The 24809-nt window shown below is 38.0% G+C and overlaps 2 protein-coding genes across 3 annotated transcripts in view; one reads left to right on the plus strand and one right to left on the minus strand.

Moving 5' to 3' along the window:
* The window catches only part of PLXNC1 (plexin C1), a 142068-nt gene extending 135872 nt beyond the window's left edge, over positions 1–6196 (plus strand). Inside the window, exons 28-31 of the mRNA XM_029204686.1 lie at positions 635–782; positions 2258–2398; positions 2493–2567; positions 3710–6196. Coding sequence (XP_029060519.1) covers positions 635–782; positions 2258–2398; positions 2493–2567; positions 3710–3814 — 469 coding nt within the window. The 3' untranslated portion in view covers positions 3815–6196. The remainder of the gene's footprint in view (positions 1–634; positions 783–2257; positions 2399–2492; positions 2568–3709) is intronic.
* An 840-nt stretch (positions 6197–7036) lies between these two features.
* CEP83 (centrosomal protein 83) overlaps positions 7037–24809 on the minus strand; it is a 111476-nt gene continuing 93703 nt past the window's right edge. The window contains exons 13-15 of one of the 2 annotated variants that reach the window (XM_029204894.1): positions 11007–11112; positions 9023–9212; positions 7037–8039 (exon numbers count right to left, since the gene is read on the minus strand). In XM_029204894.1, the coding sequence (XP_029060727.1) occupies positions 7935–8039; positions 9023–9212; positions 11007–11112 (401 nt within the window). In that variant the 3' untranslated portion in view covers positions 7037–7934. The remainder of the gene's footprint in view (positions 8040–9022; positions 9213–11006; positions 11113–24809) is intronic. The other variant, XM_029204892.1, reaches the window with a different exon arrangement.

The following is a 24809-nucleotide window of genomic DNA, read 5'->3' on the forward strand; positions in this document are numbered from 1 at the left end:
GGACAAAAGCAAAGTCCTGAGGCACAAGCCTGCCTGGTATGCATGAAGAAGAGGAGCGACGAGGCCAGTGGAGTTGGGGCGAGTAAGGTGAAGAGTAGTACATGAGGGCCCAGGCCTGGATCATGCAGGGGTTTTCTCCAGAGAGGGGTGGAGAGCCACAGAGGGTTTGGAACAGAGGAGACACAGGACCTGATTCTGAGTTAAGAGGACTGCTAGTACCTGTGGGAGATCTAACTGTTGGGAACTGGGGGGGTAATAATCTAGGTGAGAGATGACAGTGGCTTAGGCCAGGGTGTAGCACTTAGAGGGGGTGAGAAGAGGTCAGGTTCTAGAGATCTGATGAGACGTTCTCATTGGTAACCATTAGCTAATCTGGAACTCTTTGTGGAGAAAATTCTTGTCTTGTCAAGGGCCACTGTCAGACTTCTCCAGTCCTCCCTTTCAGTAGCTCTGACAGTTTAACCCTTTCTTGTGCTGAGTGACGCTGCCATCTGTTGCTTGGTATATTTGGCAAAGCAGACTTGCATACTTCAATGACAAGGACAAAAACACCCGTTTACAAACTGTGATAAACAGAGCATCTGCCTCATATGAATGGCTGTATGTGAAGAGAGATTTCTCTCTCTTGGAACAGCCTCCCTCTTCGCTTCTGGGTAAATATCCTGAAGAACCCTCAGTTTGTCTTTGACATTAAGAAGACACCGCACATAGATGGCTGTTTGTCAGTGATCGCCCAGGCGTTCATGGACGCGTTCTCCCTCACAGAGCAGCAACTTGGAAAGGTAAGGCCCAGATTTAGGATTTCCTGTATTTCTGTCTTCCTCGTAAACATTCAAATAATAAACCATACCAGCTAAAAAGAAAGTCAGTGATAGTCACTGAAAATTTGCTTTTCTTCAAAAAAATCTCTCATTTCTATTTTTAATCTAGTTTAAGTGAAAACCAAAATAGATCATCTCCACCCTACTGCAGACTCCGCCTGTGAAAACCTTTTGTTTTTCTTTGTTTCCTAGAAAAATCGTCTACAGGCACTAATAAACTATGAACCCGAAGTATGAAACTATTGAAATTTGCCTAAGTTAATTCCATCTGAATATACCTAAAAGCGTCTATTTGAGTACAACAGATTTCTGATGGAGAAGAAAATCTTGCCTGAGATTTCTAATACCTCTAGTTTGTCAGTTTACAATCAAATCAATATTGTAATAAGTAATAACACCCTGAAAGGAATTCAAGGCAAAGATCAGGATGAGGCATTTTGTGCTCTGGGGAAACTGGCAGAACTGGCCCTCAGTTAGATATTTTCAAGAGAAAATTTTATGAACTCAGTTTCTTGAATCTTCCCATACTTAGTTAATGGTTTTAGTGCATTTCTAAGATATCTGTTCCTCACAAATAGCAGTAAACTTCAACCAAGATGTGCATTTGACTGCACATCCCCCTTCCCTCAGATCACATATACAGGCCTCCCCCCCCTTACCTCTTCCAAACAGTGCTCACAGCTTTCTGAGAGGCTATCTCCTGGGTCATAATCCTCAGGTTGGCCCGAATACATTTTTCCATTTCTTTCTTAGATTGACTATTTATTAATTCTTCTTTGACAGTAGATGTTAATTTTGTCAAAATTAGAACTTTTAAAAACAAATCTTCATTTAAATTTTAATATTACTTAAAAACATTCAAACTGCCAGGGAATTTTTGCAAAATGAGACATCAGGGCCACCAATACTAATGACCATGCTCTTTCCTGAGGACACTGGAAGATCTTTATAATCTAATAAAATAGAAGGGACAAGCAGGAAAATCTGCCACTGCCAATTACCTGCCACGTTCATGGTTATATAAAGGGCTCAATCAGACCTACACTCAAACCTTTTATAAATGCCAGAATTCACTGGTGGGTGAGGATGAGAGCAAACGTTTTAATTCAGGCTTTTTACAACTATTAGTAATGAACTATGAGTGCAGTAAGTTCCATTGTTACAGTAACTCAAAATCATGCAAAAATAATAATTTCAGTTCTTTTATGAGAGGAAGGCAGAATATATTAGCATTTAATCTGCCTGAAAATAACAGTGACTCACCAGAACTATCTGGATAGCAGTCAGTCAGGCAGTCAACAACGTTTACGAAGGCCTGCTGTATGAAGAGTCCTTTTTACCACAAGATAATCGTGGTGGAGGTTCAGCTACACTGGTACTCTTATAAATTCCCCATGGTTTTTTTAAAAACTCTTTTGGTGGTGGTTGTTTTTCAGGAAGCACCAACTAATAAACTTCTCTATGCCAAGGATATCCCAACCTACAAAGAGGAAGTCAAGTCTTATTACAAAGCAATCAGGGATTTGCCTCCATTGTCATCTTCAGAGATGGAAGAATTCTTAACTCAGGAATCTAAGGTATTGTTACAAAGTAAAAAGACTGTATTTGGATATTTCTTAAAAAAAAAAAAAGCCACTGCAGAATCTCTCAACAAGGCTTTATTTCTTTAAGAAACATGAAAATGAATTTAATGAAGAAGTGGCCTTGACAGAAATCTACAAATACATCGTAAAATATTTTGATGAGGTAAGATTTTAAATAACATTTTAAAAACTAGATATGAATCAGTCACCAGAATTTGGTTATAAAGCGTTCTGTAGGTCTCAGGACAGCTCTGGCATCCCAAATGGCCAGAAAGGGAGGCCAGGAAGCCTGTCTGAGATGGGGGATCCTGGCACCAAGCCAGACCCTGCGCGTGGCTGCTGCCCCTCATAGTTTTATTATGCTGCTCGCCTTTGGACCAACCATTTACATTTGAGTTAATGGGGCCTACAGCCATACTGGCATACTTAACTTTGATGAGTAAGTAGTGGTCCTACTAAAAGGGGCCTGCTTATGCTTGGTTGTAATCTGCTAAAATGAAAGCTAAGCTTGTTAAATCGCCTAGATTCTGTATTCAGTAAAGTATGACATATTTTCTAACTTAAGCAACTATTTCAATAAACCATTCTCCTTTATGATTAATCCTCCTTAATCTGGATTTTTTTCTTTGGGAATTCACACAGACACAGTCATCAGATGCGCTGTTTCCAAATATGTTAATTCCCCCTTCCCTGATTCCCCCCACTCAGTCATGCTGGGACAGGCTATCCATGTCAATGGTGAGAATAGCTCACCAATTCCATTTGCTACTTGAAGATCAAGTGAAGCACTAAGGTAGGGTAGAGGCAATGAGTTCCTTGAACATGATAAGCATCCCTCTTTCCAGGGGTCAGGGGTTAGAAGGGAAGCACTGGGGAAGGGAGGGGAGGGGAGGGGAGGGGAGGGGAGGGAAGGGAAGGGAAGTAGACGTCTCTGACCAGGATGCCCCTGCCTGCTGCATTTAAGAAGAAATACTTGCCTGCATGTTGGCTGCCCAGGAATGCTTGCTGTGCTTGGAATGGCTGTAACATAATGCATAAAACAGGGCCTTGAAATTCTGGCCCCATATTTGTAAGCAAATAGTTTGGTATTTCTTGTGAGCTTCTATTTTAAACCTAAGCGTTGTTGATCCTGTGATAATGACTTAGCAAAACAACTTGCAAAGTGAGTATTAAATGATTGAAGAAAATGCTGGCATCTGTTTCATACAGATTTTACCACTCACAGCATCAGGAATGCAAAAAAAAAAAAAACAATTGTAATGCTAAAACCACAATATCTAAAATAACTGTTCTAATTGTCAACAGATTCTAAATAAACTAGAAAGAGAACGAGGGCTGGAAGAAGCTCAGAAACAACTCTTGCATGTAAAAGTCTTATTTGATGAAAAGAAGAAATGCAAGTGGATGTAAGCACTCTGGGGCCTGGCTTAATCTGGTAACGTTCTTCAGACGACTTGGGAGCAAAACGGCTGCTTAAGCTACTCTGTGTCGTTAATTTTTTAAGTTTGCACATAGGTTCCACTTTGAGCACTGTCTTTTTTAAGAGAGCAAGGCACATGCACAGCTTTTAGAAAGCATACCAAGCACTGTGCCTGTGTGTGTACTGTGGGAGCGCTTCTGTACATAGAGTTGGAGCGGTTGTCACAAACAGCCTCCTTGTTCACAGAGAATACAGGGCCAGTAAGCAAGGGTCAGTATTGTAACTACAGTCTCCACTGAAGCACAATGATATACGTGGTTTTGTTTGAAAACTACAGCTGTGTAGCACTTGTGACTACACTGCACCTCTGCAGACAAGGGACATTGCCAGTGATCAAAACAAAATGTGAAATGAGTCATCTGGAAACAAGGTAGGGGTGTTAGGGCAACCTTGAGGACTTGCAGCATTGAAACTTTCCCCGGTAGTTCTTGGAAAAGCTGACCGCAGAATTTGGTAGTGTGTACACTTAGCATTTGTGAGTGTGTGTGTGTTTTTAAACCAAAAACTAACAGTGTTGCAACATTGTTGAAAGGGCTCGTGTTTTTTCAGTGGTCACCGACTGTACTCCATCAAACTCACCTCCATTTCACTAATGAACTCTAAAGCAAGGAGAGGGAGTAGGCTTCTTTAAATGCAACAGCATTTTACCCAGACACTTTTTAAAGTATGTACGTTTTCTTCATTTTATTTTTTCATATTAAATGTATCTGATAGTGGACATGTTGGCTATTGTAAAAAAAAAAAAAAAAATCAGTAGCTTATTTCTGTCTAAACACTTCGATCAGAACTGTCTGTGGAAGAGTAACTCACTCCCCTAATCCTACATCTCTATATTACTATCTCCTTGCTTTAGATTTCTGGTGAACCCTGTGGTTATAAATACTTGTGTGTGATTTAAAAAAAAAAAATACATTTTACATTTCATGAAATTGCTGTTCACACTGGAGTATTATATATGAATATATATATTTGAGGCCCATGGCCTGAAAAATATTAGTATACAACTTGGTATCTTAGTCTTACGATGTACTTTTTGAGAGTATTCCTCACAAGAGAAAGAGTTTAAAAAAACCTGTTTTATTCATGCCTTTTTTTAAAAGAATTCCCTATCTAGTTATACTGTAGTCTTTTTATTGCTGATTTTTTATTCCTGAATTTTTGCTGCTCATGACCAACTTTAATACCACTGTGTGTTTTCCTTCTATTAAACCAGAAGTAAAAAGTGTAATTGGCAACTCTCAAACTTTCCTTGTGGCACCTTTACCCTTGGTGCTCCAAATCCCAGATTGAGGAAAGAAATTTTTTCAAGTAGCAAATAAACATTGATCACACATTCCTTAAAATCATTTACCAACACTGTATGGGATATCAGGATTTAAATGTGAGTTTGTCTTAAATGAATGCAGTTCTTTTTGCTCCTCACTCTCTGGTAAAGAGTGAGAGGTGACACCTCACAAACTGATCAGAGAAAATAAGCATTTATTGCCCTGATAGGCACCTTCCCAATCCTGTCGCTTTCGACTATTATCTGTCCAATGGACACACCTCAAAAATACTACCAAATAGGTTACTTATAAAGGTGAGAGGTCTGGTCCCCATCTAAGGCTGCTATAGTCTTGACGTGAAGGGGTTCACAATAGTAGGAGAGTTGAGAGCCAAGGGTAGGAGAGTTGCCCAGAAGACTTCCCTTCTTTAGGGTACAGAAATGCTAAGAAATCTCAAAGGATCAGTTACAGCTTTATCTAAGTATTCAGTAAATGCTACATGAGGGTGTCCCTGTCCAGCTCTCTGGCACATGAGTCCTGTGTGGAGACTTACCTTCTTTTCCAGGGACTGTGCTGCTGGGAACTTTGGGCAAGTCACTTACCTCTTTGTGCCTCAATTTCTGTATAATATTTCTAACCTACCTCACTGAGGTGGTGTGAAGATTCACTAATGTATGTAGCGTGTTTGTCAATCCTCCAGTGAAAAGCACTATCTGGATCACATTAGCCAAATGCAGTAAATGGCCAAATTAGATGTGTGCTGAAGACAATCAGTCACTGGGTCTATATTAAACAGCAACCAGAGAAACAAATGGCAAACATTGTCTATTTTCAAGTTTCTTTGCATATTTTTTTGGTGCAAAACCATTTATAAACAACTTTCTTTTTCTAACACTAGTGTCTACAGCAGCATTTAAAAATTAATTCTGTTACCTTTTTCTGTATTAGGGATTTAAAGTCTATTTCTTATTGTATACCTGATTGAAGCCGTTCTTGGAGATGAATGTTTTAAATGTCTATATCCAAAAATAAACATTTTGATGTAAATGTGGACTGTTTTTGTCTTTTTCCTCCTTCAAAATTTCTAGTTATAATAGATGTTTAAATTCTGAGTGGCTCCATGGAAATTAATTATTTTTCAAAAACAAAGTGTCACTGTATACGCTCTGTAAATTAGCAGCTATATATATAGTAAGTAAATCTACTTTCTTCTAAATGATGTTAAGGCTGTGCAATTTCACTCCTGGCCTCCACTATCAATTAACTTTGACTTTTGAATGTGAGGACTACTGGATAATGAACATTCCACTTAGTCCGGCAGACTTGAGCTTTGCCTTGTTGACGTGAAGTTATTCCAGCAGAACGCCTTAAAAATGTTACATAAAAAAGCAAATGGGGGGGCTTCCCTGGTGGCGCAGTGGTTGAGAATCTGCCTGCCAATGCAGGGGACACGGGTTCGAGCCCTGGTCTGGGAAGATCCCACATGCCGCGGAGCAACTAGGCCCGTGAGCCACAACTACTGAGCCTGCGCGTCTGGAGCTCGTGCTCCACAACAAGAGAGGCCGCGACAGTGAGAGGCCCGCGCACCGCGATGAGGAGTGGCCCCCGCTTGCCGCAACTAGAGAAAGCCCGCGCACAGAAACGAAGACCCAATACAGCAAAAATAAATAAATAAAATTTTAAAAAAACAAAAAGCAAATGGGGACTTACCTGGTGGCGCAGTGGTGAGGAATCCACCTGCCAATGCAGGGGACGTGGGTTCGAGCCCTGGTCCAGGAAGAGCCCACATGCTGCGGAGCAACTAAGCCCGTGCACCACAACTACTGAAGCCCGCGCCCCTAGAGTCCGTGCTCCACAACAAGAGAAGCCACCGCAATGAGAAGCCCACGCACTGCAATGAACAGTAGTCCCTGCTCCTGCAACTAGAGAAAGCCCACATGCAGCAACGAAGACCCAACGCAGCCACAGAAATAAAACATTTATAACAGTTTGGTTAGATCCAAAACAGGCGGAGGAAAAGTTAAAAACCAGCAATATTTCTAAAGGGACCCCACTGGGTGCAAGTTTTACAATGAATGGCCCTTGTTTTATACAGCCACAGGATTTAATTATTTGTACTTTGTTATTTCCTATCAATCCTAACCCAACGAAGCCAAAATTAGTGAGATCTTCTACACTGTGTGGTTAAAACAAAATTAAACACAAAACAATGCAGTTAGAAAAATATTAAGCTCTTTAATAAATTATGTGCACACAGCTTTTAGAAAAGGTAGTGTTTTATAATATGTATCTAGATATCTTATTTTTTTATACTAACTTTAAAATTGTCATTTTTCAAGAACTAGAGGTTTATAACTCACATATAGTAAACCAGAAAATGTTCACTGACCCTGTTATTGCCAAGCATCTCAAAGAGGAGGAGGGAATTCAAGATGGGCATGTTTTAGGCAAAATGCCAAAAAATTCAACAAAGTAAGATTAATAAAATAATTTAAAAACTTGATTCCCTAATGAGTTCCTTTTATTCATTTATTTCACATTCTCAAAGGGTTGTCAATAATATTATAAATATCTCTGAAGCTGCTTTAGTGCTTCACTTATCATTAGTATAACCCTAAAATCCTGACATTCATTCAACACATCATGTACTGGTACCTTATCTTGAGGCACATTCAAGTGTTTTGGCAAACAGTAATAAAGTATCTAAATACCACATACGTTAAAACTTCAAGCCTTATTGAGTCACTGATTTCATCCCTTTTGATCTGCCTTTTCTCCAAGAAAATCATTCCCCAGGAAATCCAAGTTCCTCTAGTTGTTTTCTTTGTGTTGTTTCTAGTTCTTCTAGTCTTTTGCGAAGTAGAGAGAGTTCTCTTTGATGCTGCTCCTCCTTAAAAGCACAGAAAGAGGGAAAAAAAAGAAAAGAAAAAGCACACCAAAAAAGACTGTTAGAAAAACTGGTGGAAAAATAACCGTTAGGCAGTGGCCTCAGTGCCTCTTTTATTCAGGCCTGCAACATCTGGCAAGAAAAGGATGACCATTTTAGCAGTCTAAGAACACCAGCATGGTCTAGACTACCAACTAGTCCTTGCTTCTCTCCTGCCTCTGGCTGTAGCCTTCAGCAAAAACCCAAAGTCTGTTCCTCTCTAGGTGTAAAATTCACCAGGGGGTGAATTAGATAATGGTAATGTAGGGCCCAGCTGTACTTATATGGCAACTTTCTAATGTGATGAGAGTTTAACAGCAGTTTATTATATAAACAAAGCACTTCGTTTGAGATTCAATTCAGTGACTTACAACATTAAAAATCTTCAGTGCTTTCAACATTACAAAATGTCATTGCTTAATAACAGTTCATCTTCTGAAAATCATCCAATCAAGTTGATTCCATCAACATCTCAGGGATCTGATAAAGTAGAACCATCTCAGGTTTTGGAATTAGATTTAGGTATGAAATTCAACTCTCACTTAGCTATGACCTTAGTCAAGTCACTTCACCTCTCTGACTCAGCTTCCTCATCTGCAAATTGGGAGTACCAATACCTTCCCTCAAAGCATTTTTCATTAGGATTAAATATTGTATGGAAAATACATAGTGCAGTACATTTGCGTAAATGTTGGTAGTAATTAGTATTGTATGAGTGACTACAAACTCAACAGTTATTCAAAGACTTATCAGTTAAGCTTCTTCCTTTCAATTGCCCAACAGGAGACTTTACTCCTAGCACCATCGCTAAAGGATAGGATAGACTCAAATCCACTATGCCTCTCAGCAGACTTTTCTGGTAAAGATTTAGGTTTTTAACTATTTAAAGAGGTAAAAACGTATGGAAATATTTATCTAACTTTTTTCCCTAAAATAAATGCTCATACCTGCATATGAGGAGGAAAGGATAGTTCCACGCCTGGAATCACAGTTGGTGACTGAAAGCTTACAGGATTGATGGATGCCGTTGAAGGTATGTTAGGACCCAAAATTAAACTTCGAAATTCATTATGTCTTCTCTGTATATCCTTTAGTCTTTTTTGAAGCCTTGTATGTTCTTCAAATGGAACATTTTGTCTTAAAAAGAAAAAGTGTTTCTGTTGTTTAATACAGTTACATTCTATTGAAAAACGGAATGAGTCATAGAACATAATTTTAATTGGAAGAGAAGGATTTCTAAATTATAAGATTTATCTATATATAATATACACATAAAATTTGGTTTATCTAGAAAGATAAACAGAAACATGATATGACATCTTAATTATATGCGTTATTGTTGGCCCTGCAGGCTATCAACTGATTTTAAAGTTTTATTTGTCAATTAATCAAAGATTAAAAATCTTTTGATACTTTTACTTTCATTTCCACTTTACTCCACCAACCCATGAATCCTGAAACTAAAAGGAGACTTCTTAAACCAAAAGGGTGCCTTATTTTACTGCAGGAATCAAATAGAAATAGAGAAAATGCTAGGTTGAATCTTTTTAAAAGGGAATTATTTATTTGTTTATTTATTTATGGCTGTGTTGGGCCTTCATTGCTGCACGTGGGCTTTCTCTAGTTGCAGTGAGTGGGAGCTACTCTTTTTTCTGGGGGGGGGGCTACTCTTTACTGCAGTACGTGGGCTTCTCATTGCAGTGCCTTCTCTTGTTGCAGAGCACAGACTCTAGGGCTTCAGTAGTTGTGGCGCACGGGCTCTAGAGTGCAGGCTGAGTAGTTGTGGTGCACGGGCTCTAGAGCACAGGCTTAGTAGTTGTGGCGCACAGGCTTAGCTGCTCCACAGCATGTGGGATCTTCCTGGACCAGGGCTCGAACCCGTGTCCCCTGCATTGGCAGGCAGATTCTTAAACACTGCACCACCAGGGAAGCCCTAGGTTGAATCTTATGAATGCCATTTTTGTAGGTGAAATATGGTCAATTTTCACAGATCACCACCTTTTGGGACATAAATTTCCTGACGATCAATCACACCAGTAATCAAATACAGTTTCAAAACCATTCGAAGTTCTAGGCCATCTGTGCCATAGCTGCCCAATCTTGAATTGGTAATACCTCCTCCATAACCATTAATTTTGAAATATTAAGTTGAATTTTGTTGTAGAATGAATTTGGTGGCTTCTTACTTTGGAACAGAGAGTATTATAAAGCTGGCATTTATTCCACAGTCTAGAAACCTCTTGGATGTTCTAAAAAAAACACAACTGTTCACATTTTGGTAATAATTATACCCAAGAAGATCAGTGCACATTATAAAAAACATCACTGCTTGCTATACAGGCAATTCCCATTACAGAAAAGTCTGACACGGTCTAAATGCTGAAGACTACTACTAGTTACCTGAATTTGAAAAGATTTTATTAACTTGAATCACATGGGTCACACACTGCCACTACCACTATCTTAATATGGTAAATCTTCTCTGCTCCAAAATGCTAACGATGCAGATTATTAGCTGTGCTTGGATGTAAATGAAAAACCAGAAGCTACTGCCCAATACTTTCCATACCAAAAAATAGAAAAACTGAACTTTGATTCAAAGTTGTGGCCACAATTTTAGAACTTGTAATCACTAAACTGTCTCATCTCAGCAGCAAGGATTCACACCACTCCTGGCTACCAAAGCCAGTGACTGACCTCTCCTGTCAGTCCCAACTGTAATACAAATGCCTGTGTTAAAGACCTTTTGGTTTGAAGAAACATTCAATCAGAAAAAAAATAGCAAAGATAATGAATTAGGAGTCTAATGCATAGTTTTAGAATTCTTTTAAATGTATATTTTAAAAGAAACCCAAGTGCATTATACTCAGAAACAAAGTTGTATAATATCAAAATAGCCACATGGGGTATGTATACATACAAACACATTACCTATTTAACACCTGATTTTCTGTTTCTAATTCTTCTCTCTTTGCCTCCAAGACTTCTACCTTTTCCTGCATTCTCTTCAACTTGTTTTCATGGAGAGATTTTCTCTAGAAAAAGAGAAACAATTAATATAAGTATGGTAATACATACTCTCCTATTTGAACAAAGCTATATAGTGAATATTTTACTCACCAAAAAAATTTTACTTAGAGATGAGTATTTTCAGGGAATACTAGGAGCAAAGATTAGTAGATATGATGCTTACTAAAAATTTTAAAGATAATAAAACACAGATCTACCTCATATCCTCAACGTGACAAACAGAACCATTATAAATGTCAAACCAGAAAATTGGTATCAATAAGGAAATTGTGCAAATAAGAAATCTAGGAAGGGAAGGAGTCAAATTTTACTAATGAGTTTACCTGTCACCTCATAATCATGACTGTTCATTTTCCCAGAAGATTATCATGGGTTTAAAACAACTATAAATTTAAAATTTAAAAGCATGTTTGCAACTGATAAATTGCTACCAAAGTAGTAAATTAAAGGATCAGACAGATAAGATTGATTATGGATGCATCTCAGTTTGAAAGCATGCCTTTCTAAATATTAAAAAGAAAAAAATTTAAACTTCACAAAGGGAAAATTTTCTAATATGGAAAAATCTATGTATAATGCAAAAGTAGTAAATGAAAAAAGGTAACACTTTTTCAGTTTTATAAACAGGTCGTTTTTATTTTTTTTTTTTTACAGAAAAACACCTATAAATGTTGACAATCACTTAGTAGCTCCAGACCTTTTAGATTTTTGGTTTCTAACTCTTTACCTAAGTATAACAGGCTTACAGAAAAATGCACATAATGTAAATGTAAAGCAAAATGTAAAACCACGAAGCAAATGCTGGTGTTGTTACCTCACAGGTCAAGAGCACTGCCGTACCAAAAGGGCCCCTACCCTTCCCTCCTTTCAATCTCTACCCCCTCTGTCCTCTGAAAAGGTAACCAACTAATTTACTTCCAAAGCTGTAGTTTTGCGTATTTTTGAACTTCATACAAATGGAGTCACAGTGCACATTCTTTTAAAGATGGCTTTTTTCTTTCACTCAATACTGCGAGATTTATTCATGTTACTGCTTACAGGTATAGCTCATTCATCGCCTACCCTGGCCCAGGAACCACCCTTCTGTCCTTTATTAGCACAGGTATGTATATATTTACAGGTGACTCAGGACTCTGTCTATTCATTCACCTACCCACATCAAAGAAATCATACACTATATACACTTCTGTTTCTGGATTTTTTGGTTGTTGTTCAACATTTTATCCCTATGACTAAGCCATGTTATTGCATGTCACAGTTCCTCTCTACTGTTATGCTGTTATCCATTTTACAAACACACTATATTTTATCCCTTCTCCTACTGATAAGAATTTGAATTGTTTTCTACTTTGAAGCTACTATGAATCAAGTTTTATGAACATTCCTGAATATGCTTTTGGTAGATATATGTCCTCATTTCTCTTTGAGTATATACCCAGGAATGAGTCATACAGTATACATATGTTTTATCTTTAGTAAAAACTGTCAGTTTTCTAAAGTGGTTCTAACTAATTACTAATTACATGCCCACCAGCAATATGCAACAGTTCTAATTGCTCTACATCCTTACCAACACTTGGTGTGGTCGGTCTTTTAAAATTTTAGCTACTCTGGTGGAATAGAATAATATGTCACCGTAGCTTTAATGTGCATTTTCCTGTTAGCTAATGAGGGTGATTACCTTTTCTTATGCATACTGACCATCTGGATATCCTTTTTTTGTGAAGTGCTTGTCTTAGTCTTTTGCCTGTTTAAAAAAATTTTTTTTGAGTAATCTGTTTCTTATTTGTAGGAGTTCTTTATATATTCAGAATACGAATCCTTTGTCAGATATTTGTGTTGCAGATTGACCTTCTCTCAGTGTGTGGTAACATTTTTTCCCATAAGAGTGTCCTGTTATAAAAAGAAGTCCTTAATTGTAATAAAATCCAAATTATCAACCATATCTTTTACAGTTAGTGCTTTTTATGTCCTGTTTAAAAAATCTTATCCCAAGATCTTAAGATTTTCTCCCCAAGTTTTTTTCTAGCAGCTTTATTTTTTTACTTGTCACATTTGGGTCTGCGGTTCATTTTTATCTAATTAGGTTGGGTTAATGATAACCAATTGACTCCACAACATTAAAGGACCATCCTTTCCCTATTGAAAGGCAGTGGTACTTTGTGGTAAGTCAGGTGTTCATATACTATTCCTGGACTGTATTCTGTTCCATTTGTCTGTCTATCCTTATGCCGATACCACACTGTTTTAATGACTGTAGCTTAAAGTAAATCTTGATATCTAGTAGTGTTAAGTCCTCCAGCTTTGTTGTTTTTCTTCAAGATTGCCTTGGTTGTTCTAGTCCTTTGTACTTTCATATGAATTTTAGAATCTACTTTCCAATTTCCACAAGGAAAACTAATGAAATTTTGATTAGGATTGCATTCAATCTACAGATCAGTTTGGGAAGAACTGACATCTTAATAATATTGAGTCTTTCAAATCAAGTGTGGTATAGTTTCCCTTTATCTAGGTCTTCTTTAGTTTTTCTTAGCAATATTTACCTATCTTTTATTAGATTTGTTCCTAAATATTTTATATTTTTTATGCTAATGTAAATGGTATATATTTTATTTTCTAATTGTGTATGTAAAGAAAGAACTGATCATCACAGAAATGCAAGTCAAAACCACAATGAGATATCACCTTACAACTGTCAGAATGGCTATTCTCAAAAAGACAAGAAACAACAAGTGTTGGTGAGAATGTGGAGAAAAGGGAACTCTCACGCACTGTTGGTGGGAATGTAAGTTTATGCAGCCACTATGGAAAATAACACGAAGGTTCCTCAAAAAATTAAAAATAGAACTACCAGCAATTCCACTTCTGGGTATTTAGTGAAAAAAAAAGAAAAACACTAACTTGAAAAGGCATATGCACCCCCCATGTTCATTGCAGCAGTATTTACAACAGCCAAGACATGGAAGCTAAGACATGTCCATCAATGGATAAATGGATAAAGAAGATGAGATATACACACTGGAATATTATTCAGCCATAAAAGAGAAGAAAATCTTGCCATTTGTGACAACATGGATGGACCTTAAGGGCATTTTGCTAAGTGAAATAAACCAGACTGAGAAAGAAAAAATACCACATAATCTCACTTACATGTGGAATCTTTAAATAAAATAAGCTCAAACATACAGAGAACAGACTGGCAGTTGCCAGAGGCAGGGGCTGGGGGATGGGTGAAATGGGTGAAGGAGGTCAGAAGGTACAAACTTCCAGTTATAAAATAAATAAGTTCTGTGGATGTAAAGTACAGCATGGTGACTATAGTTAATGATACGCATTGCAATATTTGAAAGTTACTGAGCGATATCTTAAAAGTTCTCAAGAAAAAAAATTCTGTAGCTATATATGGTGATGGATGTTAACTAGACTTATTGTGGTAATCATTTTGCAATATATATATACAAATACCAAATTTTCTCTATGGAAGGTTTTAAATCAAGGAGTCCATTTCCCTAATGGATACAGGACTATTTAGATTTCCTAATTCTTCTTGTATTAGTTTTGTTGAGATGTTCAAGAAATTTGTTCATTTCATGAAAATTGCATAATTAACACAGTTGTTCTTATAATAGTCTTTTTGTTTTAATATCTATAAGATGTATAGTGATACCCCTTTTTCATTCATTATATTGTCCATTGTGTTTATTCATCTACCTACCTACCTACTTTATGAGGAGTTTGGGGAGAAGCCATTTTATCAATCTTTTCAGATTGATCAGCTCTTGGCAAGTTAAATTTTCTCTGTTGTATAACCTCTGCTTCATTGACTTCTGCTCATGCCTTGCGGAGGCAGTGAGGATGCTGTTAAATCTATACACAGAGTTCATAATTCAGTTACTGTGTTTTTTAGTTCTAAGCCTGCCATTTAAAAAAATGTTTTCTAGTTTACTGGTCAATTCTCAAGCATTTCTTTTATTTCTGAGCATCTACAACACGGTAATTTTAAATTCTGTATCTGATAACTCCATTACCTGGATCCCCTATGGGGGGTTTCTTTATATTGATTGTTACTTCTCTTGATTTTCAATGTTATTTCCTCATGCAGCTATTTTTAAAATTATTATTATTAATAGAAATTTGTTAAAATTGATAAACCAATACTGATACATTATTATCAACTAAAGTCCAGTTTACATTGTCACTCTTTGTGTTGTTCAGTTCTATGGTTTTGTCAAATGCATACTGTCCTCTACGCACTATTGCGGTATCATACAGAATAGTTTCACTGCCCTAAAAATTCCCTGTGCTCTACCTATTCATCCCTACTTCCTACCCCACAAACTGTCAATCACTGATTTTTTTTCTGTCTCCATAGTTTTGCCTTTTCCAGAATGTCATATATTTGAAATCTTACAGTATATAGTCTTTTCAGACTGGCTTTTTTCATTTAGCAATATGCATTTAAGGTTCTTCCATGTCTTTGCATGGCTTAATAGCTCATTTCTTTTTGTCACTGGATAATATTCTCTTGTATGGATACAGCAAAGTTTTTTAACCTTCACCTACTGAAGGACATATTGCTTGCTTCCAACTTTTGGCAATAATGAATAAAGCTGATACAAACGTTTGTGTGCAGTTTTTTTGTGTGTGTGAACATACATTTTCAACTCTTCTGAATGAATACCTAGGAGCATGACTGCTGGACTGTATGGCCAGACTATGTTTTAACTTTGTAAGAATCTGCCGAAGTGTCTTCCAAAATGGCTGTACCATTTTACAATCCCACCAGCAATAAATGAAAGTTTCTATTGTTCCATATCCTTACCAGCATTTGGTTCTGTCAGTGTTTTGGATTTTAGCCATTTTAATGGATGTGCAGTAGTATCTCTGTTTATTTTTTATTTAGAGCTAGACACTACATTTTAAAAACTGAGGAAATAACTGAAGCCTACAATGCTAGTTTCCCTTAAAGCAGATTTACATTTGTTTCTTGCAGGCAGCTAGGAACACTAACAACAGGGGTTAATTTAATCTAATTTTAAGGACAGATTATCTGAAGCTGTGCTTCAATACTTGCAAGGGCCAGGCTATTTGCGGTTAGTTCACTCTTAGTCCAAGGGCATACCCCTTCATGGTCTCAACCCACAGCACTAGTAGACTCAGACCTGAGACCCTCTCTCTCCGATTCTGAACTCCAGTTTTTGGTCCCCAAGCCCTACGAGGTTGTCAAAAGCTTTGCTTCACTTCTCAGCCTCTCAAGCTGTCTCTTCCAGAACTGGCAGCTTCCTCTAAGGGAAAAGCAGCCCCAAATGCTGAGCTCACCTCTCCAGGTTTCCCATCTCTCCAGGATCTTGGCCTCTTAATTCTTCACTGCCCTTCATGGAGATATTTTTAAAAATATTTTGTCTGATTCTTCTAGTTCTCATGTGGAGAGCTGATCCACATATTTCCTAGTCTGTCATTATCAAAAGCATATGCTTCTTTTAGGTATTTTAGTTCAACTAACAGCAGAGACATTTTAAAGATGGAAATGCTTCATACTTCATTATTATATGATTATATAAACCTGCAATCTTAAAATCTAGTTCTATTTCTCCATTTGTGCTGCTCATTTAAATTGTAAAATACCAATTTTTTCACTATCATCTTCAAATCTTAAGCATGTATATTTATACACACACACAGAGTGCACACTTAACTGGGCCCTATATTAACCATAGTTAATACAAAATACAGGGATTTCTGAAGGGAATTCCAGTCATAAAATACAAAATCTTGAGAAAAGGCTTTTTTAGAAAGGATAAGAGATGAATTAAGAAGAATCTGTAATTCTATAGGAATGTGGATTCCCCTGATGGTTCTCCAGCAGGGGAACTGATGGGTGAAAGCATTGTTTTGAAAAGATTAATATGGTATCAGTGCATAGGATGGACTCTGAAGTTTGCCTCTTAAGAGGCAAATCTGGAGACAAGCTTCCTGAAGACAGGGTTCAGGACAATGTTGTCCCCATCCTCATCACTGTAAAAACAACTAGCCATTTACTGAGCACTACTCTTTGCCATGAACTGAGTTAGAATGCAGCAAAAGAACTGGATAGCTGGTTGACTAGTAGACCCAATGAACGCCTTAGACCCTAACATTATAATCATTTCTTTGCAGCACCCTCATTATCTTGACCCAAGCCTCCTTCTTCTTCTAACACACACACACACACACACACACACACACACACACATGCGCGCGCGCTGACCGGTCTCACCTTAAATTAACCAGCACTAACTTCAAATGGGCCCCCCTATTGGTACCTGGAAATCCTACTAATTTCCCTAATCCAATCACTCTCCCAAACTCTTACATTCTTTCACAACTTCTTGTCTCTTCTCAAATCTGTTAGACCTCCACTCTTCACAGTCTGAGCTGGTGACCCAGATTCTTTTTTGCATTGAGAAAATAGCAGCAATCAGTACAGAATTTCCACTACATCCATGAATTTATCAGGAACTTGCAATCATATATTTTGTCTTTTTTCCAGGTACAATAGATACATTGTGTTTCTATCCCTTCCCTCTCTGAATTGAATCTAATGCCCTTCTGCCTACTAAAAGATATCATCCCTTCATTTGCCCCCTCTTTCTCCTGCATCATCAATTTTCCCCTTACTACTGAATCATCCTATAATTTCTCCCTTCTTAAAGGAAGCCTTTGCTCCCACAATGCTAGCTATTAACCCCAGTTCTCTGTTCTTCACAACAAAATTCCTTCGACAAACTATATTCCATTTCAATCAGACCTGCATACCTACTACTCCACAGAAACAACTCTTGACAAAGCCACCAACAATTACCATATAGTCAAATGGATTCTTAGTCTTCATCTTACTATTTTATCATCTTACCACTGTGAAATAAAATTCATATTTATGGCAAGACAAGAAAAGTTTAAACATAAAAATTCTTCTCTGTGCTTTGGCCTCCCCTCTCCCCTCACTGTGCCTTGTGTATCTGCATTATGCATTGACCAAACCTCCCCCGTCAGCAGGAATACCTGCTCAACCATAAACAGCAACATTCTCCTAGCATCAGCAAGACAATGCCTTAAAAGAGAACATTCCTTCTAGATTATACAGGGTCACATAACCCACCACAATGGCACTAAAATCTGGATTTTGTAAACTGTCAATAATAGGTCATTTAATGTACAGCCCTCTGTCTCAAAAAGCTTATATAAACTGTATCTTGACTTCTAACGGGCAGAACAGTTCTCAGAGCTTTCTGAGATGCTCTTCTTGGGTTTTAACCCTCAAATTTGTCTTGAATATCAAATTTTCCAATTCTTTCTTAGGTCACCTGATTAATTTTTCGTCGACACTATAATGTCATTTGACACAGCTAATCCTTCTTGAAGCATTTTTCTTCCTTTGGCATCTAGTACTTTCTTGGTTCTTTTCCTATCATATTGGCCACTCCTTCTCAGTCTCCTCCTTAACTTCCCAACTTCTAAAGTTTGGAATTCCTCAAAACTCAAACCTGTTCTTTTCTGTCTTCCTTCACTTTCTAGGTGACCTCATTTAATCCCATTGCTTTCAATACCATTTACATGCTGGTAAGTCCCAAATCTTCATCTCTAGCCTCGTCCTCTTCCCTGAAGCCCTGATTCATGTATTCACCAGAATGCTTAGTATCTCCACTTGGAAGTCTAATGGGCATCTCAAAGAGTTAATGTGTCCAAAAGAGGCATCTTTATTTTATCCCTAAACCCGTTCCTTCCAAGGTCTTTCCCATGTCAGTAAACAGCAATTCTATTTTAACCACGTGCTCAAGCCCAACATCTTAGTCATCTTTGATTTATCTCTTTAATACCCTATAACCATTGTTAAGTTCTACCTTTAAAAATATACAGAATCCGACCACAAGTCTACTACTAGCTCTCTACATCTCTCATCTGAACTACCGAAAAGTGGTCTTCCCGAGTCCTCTTTGCCCCTCTACACAACAGCCAGAGATTCTCCTGAAAATATAATTCAGATTACAGCATTTCTCAATTCAAAACTCTCCAATGTGTTCCTACCTCATTCAGAATAAAAGCCAAAAAAAGCCCCTACATCACCTAGCCTCCTACTACTTCTGTCCATTCCAGTTACCCAGGTCTCCCTCCTTGTATTCCTTCAACATACCAAGCAGACTCCTGCCTCTTTTACTTTCTATTCCCTCTGGAACATTCTTCCCCTACATACAAAATATGGCCTCCCCCTTCTTTCCTCGATGTCTCTGCTCAAACGTTACTTTATCAGAGGCTTCTCTGATCACCTATATAAATGCCCTCTATCCCCCTTAGTTTTCCTCTTAGCACGCATCTCCACCTGACATTTGTTTCTTTACCCCGTGTCTCCCATCCACTACAACATAAGCTCCTCAGTGCAGAGTCTTTATTTCTGTATCCCTGTGAATAAAACAGTACCTGGTATAATACACAGTAGGTTCTCAATAAATCTGTTGAGTAAACTGCCTAAACGAATATAGAGAAACCTCATAGTGAAGAGAGTCTGAGCTAGGATGTTGCAATAAGAATAGAAAGAAATGAGGTGGGGAAAATGTGAGATACATTATAAAGGAAGAATTCACAGGCTCTAGTGACTATACTGGGTAGAACAGTGTCTCCGAAATATTTATGTTTACTCAGAATCTCAGAATGTGACTATGATATAAGAAGAAATATATCTGGTCTTTGCCCTGGGCTTCTGGCACAGAGCTCCTAAAACACATGGAATTTCCTGAGTCATAGGAGCATCTTTTGCTATTCATAACCAGCCCTTTTCAATCATACCTGAGTTAATACTAATGAGTTAACTTAGGGTGGGACCCCTAGGTAATCTCAAAATAGAGCTGGTCACTAGAAAGACCAAGTGGTAAGAAGGTAGGAACTTGCAGCACTATTCCCACCTCCCACTCTCCACCCTCCACTTCTGGGAGTGGCGGTACTGGAGATTGATATCTATTAAAAACTCTTGAACAAGGATACCTGGAAAGCTTCCAGGATAGTGAATACATTCATTTGCTAGAAGGGTGGCACTCCCAGAGAGGGCACCCCTCCCCCTCCATACCTCGCCCTATACATCTCTTCTATTTGACTGTCCCTGAGTTGTATCCTTTCTAATAAACCAGTAAATACAAGTAAAATGTTTTCCTGAGTTCTATGAACCTGGGTGGGGGGTGTTATGGGTACCCCAATTTATAGTCATTGGTCAGCAGTGCAGATGGCTAAGGACCTAACACCTGACATGGGGTTAGTCTTGAGGCTGAACCCTTTAATTTGTGGAATCTGATGTAGTGTCAGAATTTAATTGAATTATTGGCACCCAGTTGGTGTCCAGAGAATTAGATAATTGGTTCTTGGTGTTGGAAAACACTCCAGAGTGACCTTATCTGAAAAAAGGGTAAAGTTAAGATGAGGTTATACTGGATTAGGGTGGGCCCTAAATCCAATATTGACTTGTGCCCTTAGAAAAAGGGAAAAATCTGGATATAGAGACAGACACACACACCATGTGAAGAGAGAGGCACAGACTGAAGTGATGTGTCTGCAAGCCAAGGAACACCAAGGATTGCTAGCAACCACCACAAGCTAGGAGAGAGGCATGGAACAGATCCTTCCCCAGAGCCTTTGGAGGGAGCATGGCCCTATCAGCACCTTGATTTTGGACTTCTAACTTCCAGAACTGTGAGATTATAAATTTCTGTTGTTTTAAGCCACACAGTTTGTAGTAATTTGTTATAGCAGACCTAGGAAACGAATACAGTGACTGACTATATTTGGGGAAAGGGAGCCCTTAGGATGAATCAAAGGTTTGAAGACAAAGTAACTGGAAGAATGATATTCTACTGAAAGAAATGAAAGTCCAGAGGAGAAAGTGGCTGTAAGAAATGACTGTAATTTTGATTTTATCAGTCCAATACAATCACAGGTCTATCAAATGGATGCCTTAGTGTTACAGACATTACAACACAAAAGAGTTAAAGAAAAATCAAAAGAATACTGATGCAAGAATCAAAGCTAAAATTTTCCTTTTATCACCTTCTAGCCAAATTCAATGAACTCTCTTCAATAATCACGACCATTTACCTTTGATTCCTTTCTTTTCCTGTGGCTTCTATAACACCAGACTACACCTTCTACTTCTATGACCATTCCTCTACTAAATCCAGCTCCTCTTTCCAAGTCAACTTAGTTCTTAGTCCTTTTATTCTTCAACAGTTCTCAAAATCTCAAGTGTCTAATTATACATCCCTAAGCTGAATTACTGATCTCCACGCTTTACATTCCATTATTTCTGTTAATCTACATGATATCTTCACTTAACAGTCTAGGACAGGACTTCCCTAGTGGTCCAGTGGTTAGGACTCTGCGCTTCCACTGCAGGGGGCACGGGTTTGATTCCTGGTCAGGGAAGTTCCACATGCTGCACAGTGCAGCCAAAAAAAAAAGTCTATGACATGTCTATATGGATGCACTACCATCAGTTCATACCTGACGTGTGTTTAGTCAAATGTATCTTCTCTTTCTACTCAACTGACACATGGTCTTTATTCCATCATGACAACTCCTCTATATCCTCTCATAGCTAAAATACTTCATATTTTTCTCTTTCTTCTTATTTAGCACTATATTCTGTTAATTTTTTCCTTTGGAATACTTCTAGGAGTCATCCTTCACCTTCATTCTATATTGCAAGCCCAAATTCCAGACTTCTTACCTCATTTTAAGATTATTATAAATAGCTTCCTGACTAGTCTCCCTGTCTTAGGGCTTTCTTCTCTCTAGCACATTAGTTCTCAAACTTTAGTGTCCACACAGATCACACGGAAATGACTACCAGATTCTTTAGGTACTGCATGCTATTTTATTTCTCCAATTAGATTATATGGTCATCAAGGTTAGGAATTAATCATGGCTTCTATTTTCGCCTCGGTGTATAACATAATGCCAGGCCACACAGCATATTCAATAGATATTTTATAACTTCAAGACTATGGTTCATTTCTTTCTCAAAACCGTTCATAACATCTAACCAAGAATTATTTCAGAGATATACCTTAGAATAAAATAACAAGTTCTCATTTCAAGCGCCTCAAAAGGAAAAGCACAACTCATTGTCCTCATACCAAGAGATCTCTCTTCATACTCACATTTCAACAGTGTGTGGGGAACAACATACAGAGAAGTCATCAATTACAGAAGGGCATTCCAACTCAAGATACCCGGTCCAACTTTTCCAAACAAATCAACACAGCAAAATATCATTAAACAAAGACTCTACCTAAAAACACTTACCAGAAATGACATAATCTCTGTGCTTAGGAGGTTGGAGCTGTAAATGAAGCCATCTTACCTAGCCTGGGGAAAAAAAAATAAAGCTGCTACTCCCCAGTTGTAAGAACCTCTCACAGGAAAGTAACTCTAAAGGACTATGATTTCCGCCCTAGAGTTAATATTTTGTGACTTAATTGAAGTCTTACTACACAAGAAAGTTATGATCTTTGTCATCTAAGAAACTTAAAAGTCTGTTGCAATTTTACGAATCATATTTATGTAATCTTATAGCCAACATTTTCATACAGAAGCATTATATTTAACTTGAATGGGAAAAGGGTTTGAGTTTAAAAAATTAATTTTATAGTGATCATTCTGCCACAGGAAATAAGACTCATGTGGATTATGGTTGTAATGAAGAGAAAAGCAGTAAAGTATCTCGAATCAAAGAAAGGGGGAAATTAAAAGAGTTAACAGTGCAGAAAAAGCACAGGATTAAGAATAGAAAAATGCAGACTTTAGTCACAGCGTTCCTAACTAGTCAATGATCTTGGCTCCCTACCACTTCAGTTTCCAAATCTGTAAGAACTATCTGAATGCTAAGATCCCCCAGCCCTAAAATTACACATACTTATGTACTTTTTACAGTATTTCTATGCCACATGTACTGTCTGCTTTTCCACTTTAACTGAGGTAAAGCTGTAAGCCTCCAGGGCAGTGCTCCACATGATGGGACCGCTCTGGGTCATAACTGTCACTGAATTGAGTTTAACAATCTCCTGCATCTTAAAACCATTATCCACAGGTCACATTTTTAAAAGTAAAATAGGTGTTTACTATATTCACCCCCATCATTTGGCAGTTATTTCAGTAGGAAAAACATTCATCCTAGGTCAATACTGGTGAAAGGTTACTTCGCACGTTTCTTAAAATATCACCTCCTGGGCTTCCCTGGTGGTGCAGTGGTTGAGAGTCTGCCTGCCAATGCAGGGGACATGGGTTCGAGCCCTGGTCTGGGAAGATCCCACATGCCGCGGAGCAACAAAGCCCGTGAGCCAAAACTACTGAGCCTGTGCGTCTGGAGCCTGTGCTCCGCAACAAGAGAGGCCGCGACAGTGAGAGGCCCGCGCACCGCAATGAAGAGTGGCCCCCGCTCGCCGCAACTAGAGAAAGCCCACGCACAGAAACGAAGACCCAACACAGCCAAAAATAAATAAATAAAATTAAAAAAAAAAAAAAATCACCTCCTCCCCTTTCTGGTATACCTATGATTAGTTGATAACCTCTCTCACCACTGGATGTCACTTTTGCTCCAAAAGAAGTCAACCCAAACTAGCCTCAATAATTAGAATCTGATCTCTAAGACACTTATCTCTAAAACCCCAACATAAAAGTTTTTTCTGTGAAAGATAAAATCAGCTCTTATAATTTCTTATGATTTCTAGCTAATCTGGCATCAGATGCTTTTAGGCTTCAAACAGTACAAGGAAGCATAAGTAGGATTTTGGAGATCATCCCAAGCTATGAAATAACTTCACTAAAATCCCATCAATACCCATACACTGCTCAGTACTTATATGGAAAGAAAGAAAGAGAAGTGATACAGGGGAAAAAAAACAATGAAACAACAACATAAGTATTTATATTTGAGTATAAAACGCTGGGATCCTATATAGTTAAGTGCTGTTTTCTAATCTCAATGTTATACTACTTTTAGCATAATGGAAAGAGAAAAGCAACATTCATAAACCAAGAAAGTGGGGAAGTAATGACTTTAAGATTTCTCATGTTGTCACTCCAACTATCAGGATGAATTTGGCAGTTATATCTAATTAATGTAAACAGGTAACTAAAAACTGTGTCCTTGATTTCCAAATTCAGAATATGTAAATGATATACAGTTCTCTTCTCTTATGCAAATATGAACAGCTAACCTTACCAATAAACATACAGACATTAAGACACTGGTGTGCCCATGTCTAGAGGTACGAATTCCTCTCATTTCAGACCTCCTCACTTCCCCACAACCAATGCCACTACTAAAGGAACTTATCAAATGGAGACATATCCAAATCATTTGTGGGATTTTTTTTTTAAATACTTCCTTCCCCTTCCCCCAACACACATGCACCAATCTTACTAAGAATAACTGCTGAATCGCTGCCATGGAGAGCCATGGTTACTGATGGGGCTATGCTACATTCCTTGGGTTTGTTGAGTAGAAAAAAAGTTGTAAACCACTGACTTAGATGAATCATCTGGTTACATTAGTTCCATGATGCCCTGGATTAGTTCCAAGAAAACAAAGTTTTTAGGTTCTGGAGAAAATATGCCTGAAAGATGAAACTTTAAAAAGATCATGGCTGTGGGAACTATCATGGCTGTTTCAGAAGCCAGGGA

The sequence above is a fragment of the Monodon monoceros genome, unplaced genomic scaffold, assembly GCF_005190385.1.
Source record: "Monodon monoceros isolate NGI ecotype Baffin Bay Population unplaced genomic scaffold, NGI_Narwhal_1 Super_Scaffold_6, whole genome shotgun sequence".
Classification (NCBI taxonomy): domain Eukaryota; kingdom Metazoa; phylum Chordata; class Mammalia; order Artiodactyla; family Monodontidae; genus Monodon; species Monodon monoceros.